Here is an 8,196-nt window from a genome sequence, read left to right on the forward strand (position 1 = left end):
AAATAATATAAGATAACATATGCAATCAACCCATGCATTACTTAGTTTGGAAATCAAATTATATAGCTAGCCTACTACACAAAGAAATATAAAATAATAATCAACGATCCACTCACAATTTACATCCAGGTTCAGCCATCGTTTCGCTCTTGTCCATGATGATGAATATGGTACAACCTCCTCTGTAATTACACATATTGTTTAGTCGATACTTGTATATATATAGTGTACCACGTTCAACATCCTATTCCAACTCGAACTCGGATGTCAATTAATATGTTTCTGTTTTAATTTTTTTGCGGGATATATGTAAATCTTTTACGATTATTATATTTTGACAAGTTTGGGAGTTCGTATGTATCTAGTACAATTCTCAATATATGCAGTTTCTCTTCTTTTCTTTTTTTTTTTCTTTTTCTAATTTAATAAATGAAGAGACTGAGAGAGTCATATTACATTGTGGAGCAATATAGTATTGCGATGCGATGGTATATTTTTTGGTATGATGGAAATGATATATTTAAGTCACTTTTCAAGACTTCGAAATCATACTCTACAATGTAGTCACGTACGTACGTTTCATTGACTAAGTTTGCACGAAAGTTGTTTCGAATGTACGATTCTTGTTTAAGAAAATACTCAAGTCACTCCTATCTGTGGTATCTTGTCATATAGAGAAGTAGAACCTGAAGACTATAAAGAAAAAATAAAGTTGATACTTCTAAGTGTACTAGAGTCTAGAGATATCAATCCACAACCAGAATGGCTTTATGTGTTCACAGTTCAGGTTCAGGTTCTCATATGATGATACACTAGCTAGCTAATGCTAACAACTATATATAGCTAATCCTGAAATAACTTTTAGAATATATACCAACCTTGGCAAATATTTAAAGAAACAATTCTTTTTTTTTTTAATTAGCTTTGATTTTTTCCACGTCATCAATCTCGTAATGCGTAAAATAATCGAGTCCCACATTACACGTATGCTAAATATGCCACGTGATCAATCTCGAAACAATATCTTCTTTGATCTCCTCTCTCTGTTCTACCACCTCCCCAAAAGTCCCAATCTTTCAATCTCTTCTTCTCTGTTTCTCTCTATAAAGTTTTTTATTTATTTTATTTTTAATAAAAATTTTCTATTATAGAGCAATTGGATATAGTTCTGTCGTAAAAGGAAATATTGATACGAATCAAAACCAGATTAAATACTAAACAAACCAGATTAAGCAAAATCTGTTCTTTTTTGAGGTTTAAAAGTCAGACATGATGAGAGGTTTTGGTGGTGGTGGTGTTCTTCATCTATGGATAAGCTTTAAGCTACAGAGGTCTGCTTTTTTTTTGTTTTTCTTTTGTCCCTTTGACAAGCTGGTGCTGTTTCAATTTGGTGCCTATCTCGTTTAGTATACCGTAGCTTATAGTTTCATTTTGTACCATTTGCTTATAGTTTGATATTGTATCTGGGTTCTGAAATTTTCTAAGGACTATGGGAAAGTAGGAGATCTAAGAAATCAAAGAGACTGTGCTCAGTGTTACTCATCTCTTCTTCTTTAGTTGTTTTCCATCTCTTGTTGCCAAGTACTGTGATAATTTTGTATTGGTACATTCATAGCTTTTTGATTTCAGAAGCAATAACTTTCGGATTGTTTTTAAAAGCTGATTGTGTTACTATTGAAATTTGAATTTGCCTCTGGCTTGTTTAGCTTTTATTTGGACAAAGCTTGTTAATTTATCCAAATTCAGGTTTTTATTTGGTTCTGGTGTGATTTTCTTACGAAATGTTGATTTTTTTTTTGTTTTTTTTTTTGTTTCTCTTATTCGGTTGAGGTTTTGCTGAAGGGATTAAAATAAGTTTGGCGAAAGAAGATATGTGCAAATGTTATGTCAGTGTAGAGGGGAAGTTTCTGCAAAATCTTAGACGTTATTTGATGCTGCTTCTGTTCTATCTTGTTCATGGAGGCTGGTCTTAACACAGTCATCAGACATTAGTATTCTAAAATGTGTTTTAATAACAACGAAACTGGTGATGAAGTTGAAACCGAGAGGCAAGTGTTTGGTTCATCCGAACAAGATGAATTTCGAGTTGGAGATACTACTGGAAATGCCAACAATTTGATACAGATTTCTCAACAACAACCACCGCTAGCTCCTGTTGTGAAGTGGGAGAGGTATCTCCCGGTTAGATCACTTAAGGTTCTTCTCCTTGTTTAGCTATCACATTGTTGTTTTCGACTAATTGTTGTAAATTTGGAAACATTTCATCAGTCACTGCAGCTTCGAATGTCCTTGAAGCCTGGAGAATCCTAGAAGACGAGAAGAGTTGCATTGATCTTGTATTAACAGAGGTTGTCATGCCTGTGCAGTCTGGAACTTGTCTGTTGTCCAAGATTACGAGCCATAAGACACTAAAGAACATCCCTGTTATAAGTATTTACTTAATCTTCATTAAATTTTCTGGACCTAGTTTCAGTATGTGATGCTCAGTTAGTGTAACTCAAGATGTGATGTTCTCTTTTTTTTTTTGTAGTGATGTCATCTCATGATTCTATGGTTCTGGTCTTTAAGTGTTTGTCGAATGGTGCTGTTGATTTTCTCGTGAAACCCATTAGAAAGAACGAACTAAAGAATCTTTGGCAACATGTCTGGAGAAGATGTCACAGTGTAAGTGTTCTGCTTTGATTACTTTTTATTTTTGAAGTTACTCTGTGGACTGTGTTCTTATTTTTTGTTTATGAGTTTCTTTATATACCAGTCTAGCGGAAGCGGAAGTGAGAGTGCAATACAGAACAAGAAGCCAGTGAAAACTGAAAGCTCTGAAGGGTCAGAAAACGATGCCAGCATTAGTGATGAAGATCAGGGGAATGAAAATGGGAGTAATGGTTTGGGTGACCGAGATGGTGGGAGTGATACCGGGAGTGGAACGCAGGTAATATGTTTCCATGGCAATAGAGAACAGTTATGTCTGAGGAATCTGTTTGTGAGTTTTAATTGGTTTTCAATTATAATAACAGAGTTCTTGGACCAAAAGAGCTGGTGATATCAACAGCATCTCGCCTTCATATCAATTTCCCGATGGAACCAATATGAACCCGGGAACTAATGGCAACAGATTGGATGATGTTAATAAACTGAAGGAAATTGAAGATCAGAATGAACAGATAGGTAAGAGCATAAATTTATTGGCCAATTAAAATCACAATACACTGGTTTTGGAGAAACATTCCGGATAATTTCTCTGTTGTACTCTAACTCAGAACGATGACTTTAGATGATTTTGCAGTAGGAATGGGATCGCAGGAAGGAATGTTTATAGGTAAAAAAGTTGAAGAACGAGGAAACCATGACAAGGATGCAAAAAATCATGTTCAAGCTTTGGAGAGAAACAATGATAACTCACAAGTAGAAAGCAAAGCACCTTCATCTCTCCCAGAAGATTTGCCAAGAGAGGCTGGGGATTACAGAATCGGTGATCAAAGTGTTTTGAGGCATTCCAGTCACTCTGCATTCTCAAAGTAAGTTCTTGACCTCAACTGACAAATCAAACCTGTGACTGATTTGGAGTTATTGTTTCGTGTGTGATATGCAGGTACAATAACTGTGCTACTTCTGCTTGTAAGGTATTTTATGATGTGTGGTGCTGTCTTTAAAATCTATGACAGTTTTCATCAACAAGCTTTAATTTTTGCTGACTTAGGCTCCAGAAGAAAATGTGGGAAGTTGTTCTCCTCATGACAGTCCTATTGCAAAACTGATAGGTTCGGGTTCAAGCAGTGATAATCCTTTGAATCAGCAGTCTAGTGGAAGCGAAAGATCAGCACAAAGAGAAGCTGCTCTGATGAAGTTTCGCCTCAAACGTAAAGAACGATGTTTTGAGAAAAAGGTAGCTCCAAACAAGCTTAAGCTCTAGTTTTTTGAGGCAAAAATTATGCGCCTGTTTGTTTTCTTTAGGTTAGGTACCATAGCAGGAAGAAACTAGCTGAGCAACGGCCTCGCGTCAAAGGTCAATTTATTCGCAAGTAAGTCTGAATCCACTTACCATATCACTCTCTGAATATACAAATTTATTCCTCATATAGTAATTTACTGACGTAGAGAAACCTTTTTTTTTAACATTAGGAGGGATGATACTAAATCAGGAAGTGAGTGTCCAAGTAGTGACGACAGCTAAACAACGAAATTGGTATAAAAGAGAGAATAGATATACACACTTAGAAGATCTAAAGAACAAAAAAAAAAGTTTCACTAAAGTGGAGGGCATATATATACAGTATATACTTTTTTCAAATAAAGTCTTACAAAGACTATTGTCATGAGAATTTTCTTGTGTATTAGTGTATTGTTTAAATATCGTATTTCTACAAACATAATAATGTTGCTACAGAATTTTCTTGTGCATTAGTGTATTAGTTCCTTCAATCATTTTACTCAGTAATCTCTGATTTATATTTAAAAAAAAATATTCATTGAGTATCCCTTAATTACACTTTTTTTTTTGTTAACTTCCATGCCGTTAAGAAACGAACCAGTAAACAGAGTAAAAAAAACAGAGTATTATTAATTTACCAATTTAATAAATAAACAGAGCATACTCTCACCTCTCTCTCTCTATATATATATACATTTTTTTCCGCCGAGATCGTTTAGTGCTCATCATTAACTCACTCTCTCTCGTTCTCTTTCTCGCTCAAGTTTTCTAGTTGAGAGTCTGTTTAATTACGTTCTTTTCCGGGAAAAAGGTTTCTCGAGAAACTAAATAGAAAAGCCTCAAGAAAGATTTCTCTTCGCTGATCGTTACGATGATGAAAGGTTTCTTCTGCTGTGTCAAAGGAGAAAGCTCAAATAGCGCAGCGCAGAATCAAGTGTTTGACGACGAACCATCTGGGCGAAACGAGTTCCTCAATCGTATTTGGAGAGATGAGCTCCAGATCCCTCAAAGTCCTGGAGTTGAAGGTTCCGCTTTCGTTTCAAATCTTTAGGAATCGAGATTTCTTGTGTGTTTATGGTTTCTTGTACCTTAAGCAAATCTGTTCTTTAAGAGTTACTTGTTTCTTCGTTTTGATCTCGTCACTTTCTCATGCAAGTGAAAGTCGTAGAGTTCTTCTTGTCTCGAAATTAACTGAATCATTAACGTCATATTATAGTCGTGTACCACAAGAAATTGATTTAGGGTGATCTTGTTCAATCTATCTCTAACGTTTTAGTGATTCATTTTGCAGATCCGAATGCTATTCTTTTCCCTATAAACCCACCTCTACCTGCCAATTGTGGACCATCATACCAATGGCGCGAGATCTTAGACGGAACCCTAAACTTCCGGCAAACGTGTTTACTCGGCAGAGGCAACTTCGGCGATGTCTATCGCTGCGAATTCAGAAGAACTAACCAGGTATAGACCCAAAAGTCGTGTCCTTTATGGTTAAATGTCGAAACCCGGTTTCTAAACTTTTAATTGATTAGGTTGGAGCTGTGAAGATTCAGAATCGAGACAATCCAGCAGGTCATCAAGAGTTCTTGGCAGAGGTTACAACGTTACATGAAGCTAATCACCCAAACGTGATTAAACTTCTTGGAAAATGTTACGGCCGCAGAAACCGTGCTATTGTTTACGAGTTCATGCCCAATGGCTCTCTTGAACGCCACATCTTTGGTAAAGAAATACTCAAACAAACCTTTATTTAGTCTGGTGTTTAAACTTACTTAACTCCTTCATTAACATTCGGTTTTTTGTAGATTACGCGAGGCAGCGTCAGAGAGTGCGACCTCAGGGTATAGATCAGCCAACTAGGCGTTTGGATTGGGAGACGAGGATGAAAATTGCCGTGGGTGTAGCTGAAGGTCTGCTTTATCTACACCAGGAGCTCAAAGTAATAAACCGAGATATCAAGGCCGGGAATATTCTCCTTGATGCGGATTTTGTGCCGAAGTTGAGTGATTTTGGGTTGGCCACGAAGATCAGTTTTAATGGGAGCTTGGAGATACATAAACAAGCACGAGCCCTCAAGGTTAATAAGCAATGTGCTGCACCAGAATCTGAGTTTTGTGGGTTGGTTTCTACGAAGACCGATGTATACGGTTATGGTATACTAATTCTGGAACTTTTTACCGGTTCAGAAGCCTACGACTCACAGAGACCTGTTGGGAATGGTAAAATCACTGACTGGGTAAGATTTCTGCAATTTATATCTTTTAATACTTGTGATACAAAAACTGAGCATAGGAATATTAATTTTGCAGTTGATATCCAAATTAGAAATAAAAGACATTGGTTCACTGGTGGTAGATGTTGCACTGCGCAGAAGTTACTCCCCAGAAGGGTTGAGAAAAGTGATTTGCATTGCCTTAAAGTGTCTTGCACCTGAACCTGAAGCACGGCCTACAATGGAGGAAGTACTCTTGAATGTTTCTGAGGCTGCTCTATTTCAGGTCCGAGAGATGCCCCGGGTGTTAAGGACTGGTTTCTTGACTCCTTAATATTTGCTCAGGCTGTTCAGGCTTTTATATGGGTTTTTGGGTTTTTTTCAGAAACATATTATAGACTTGGTTTTGTAACGGATGGTTTTGTTACTGGTTCTACTAGCTAATTTGATCATGTTGTGATTTTTTTGAGACAATACCATCTCAAGTTGTTAATCAACGTTTAAGATCTTTTGTCTTCATTTATCTGTTTATGAAACTTCTTAAAACAGAGAAGAGGTAAAAATAACAGACACGATCTTGTTGGAGTTTTGTTAGATGGTTAAAAGCCTTTTTGATTTCGGATGGAAGAACCCACCAAATCAATTATATCAATGCATGTGATTCTGCAACTTTACAAATCAAGCATGTGAAAGGTCTTAACTCTTGATCATATTTACCAAGAAGGAAACTCTATATATGGTTTGAATCAGCAGTTTAGTGGTTATCATCACCGTAAACATGGAGTCATCTTCCTTTAGGGTGGATGATTCTGTCTCAGAAATGAGTTTCCAAGTAGTGACGACTCAGTTGAACACCAAAACTGGTATAAAAGAGAGATTTTACTTCAAAGATCTGAAGAACAATAAGATAGTTTCACTAACTTTAAGAGAGAGTTTGGCTATACTCTTAGAAAGATTAGTAAGTACTCTGGTTTAAGTATTGTATTTGGCTATAGTGATATCAACTATAGCCAAATACTTGTAGTTCTGGTTATTTAGTGGTATCTAGTCTCTTATCTCACTCAAGTCTAGCCGTGTGGTATTATGATTGCAGAATATTGATTGAATAGTATTTGTCTGCATCAAACCATTGGAACAAAATTGTTGAAAAGTGTAAGATACTGTGTGAGACTCCATGGATAATGAAAATTGTTTAATGGGTTCTTATACATCCAATACAGCTGAAAACAAAAGGAAAGGAATGACATTTCGGTTCTTCTACATAAAAAGTGCTTCTGATCGCAATACATCATCCTCTATAGCAAAATAACAATGACAACAAAATACGTCAAAAGCTATTCCATGGGATCTTTCACTGTTTCACAAAACGGATTTTTATCTTCTCCAAAGAAAAGCAATACAGGTGAAGCTAAGGTTCTGTGACCAAAACCACATTATATACACAAGGATTGGATTCCTGCTGTTAGCTTCATCAAAAGTAAAAGCTATTCAGCTCTGCCTTGGTTTTTCTCGCCGTGAAAAGATGAGCCTTACGATAGAATATAGTACCGCCTTAATGCAAGAAACCACAAAATTCCAACATGAGGATGGCCAGTACCACGGATATAGCAGCCTGAAAAATAGACTAATGAGATGCCTCGGGTAACGCCCGACCTGCAAGACAAGAGTATCACAATGTTACAAGCCAAGCCTACTCCATATTTGTGATCTACTTCCAAGCGTTTGAGTGGATTTGTGACTGTTTTGCTGAGCTTTGGGTCCTTCTAGATATAAGCGATTTTTAAAATTCTTAGACTGTCTTTAAAAACAGTGCACTTATGGATCTCGCAGTCAAAACAATGCGTTTAAATCTGATTTTTTTATACACAAAGAAATACTCACAGGGAAAGAGGGAATCCAAAGAATCCCCAGGCTGCATGACGGACAGCTCGTTGTCGGGTACATTGGACCTCCAGGAGATGTAAAACTATATAAACATGCCTTTAACCTCGTGCTGGTGGTCATTCTCAGTTCCATACCTGCAGATGTAATTCAACACTGCTTATACTTTGATTCC

General features: G+C 36.6%; 1 protein-coding gene and 1 pseudogene across 1 annotated transcript; both read left to right on the forward strand.

The window, feature by feature from the left end:
- Positions 1-1,089: 1,089 nt before the first annotated feature.
- LOC17875667 lies at positions 1,090-4,435 on the forward strand (annotated as a pseudogene).
- A 367-nt stretch (positions 4,436-4,802) lies between these two features.
- Positions 4,803-6,474, forward strand: LOC17876343 (probable serine/threonine-protein kinase PBL7). The gene is made up of 5 exons (XM_006281793.1): positions 4,803-4,953; positions 5,220-5,389; positions 5,461-5,650; positions 5,734-6,164; positions 6,238-6,474. The coding sequence occupies exons 1-5, from the start codon at positions 4,803-4,805 to the stop codon at positions 6,472-6,474; spliced, it is 1,179 nt and encodes a 392-aa protein (XP_006281855.1).
- Positions 6,475-8,196: the final 1,722 nt, after the last annotated feature.

Source organism: Capsella rubella, unplaced genomic scaffold (genome assembly GCF_000375325.1).
Source record: "Capsella rubella cultivar Monte Gargano unplaced genomic scaffold, Caprub1_0 scaffold_8, whole genome shotgun sequence".
Lineage (NCBI taxonomy): Eukaryota > Viridiplantae > Streptophyta > Magnoliopsida > Brassicales > Brassicaceae > Capsella > Capsella rubella.

Coding starts and splice junctions, on each gene's coding strand:
- LOC17876343 (XM_006281793.1), top strand. CDS start 4,803: ATGAAAGGTTTCTTCTGCTGTGTCAAAGGAGAAAGCTCAAATAGCGCA. Junction 5,390..5,460: donor AATTCAGAAGAACTAACCAG/GTATAGACCCAA, acceptor TTAATTGATTAG/GTTGGAGCTGTGAAGATTCA. Junction 6,165..6,237: donor ATGGTAAAATCACTGACTGG/GTAAGATTTCTG, acceptor TTAATTTTGCAG/TTGATATCCAAATTAGAAAT.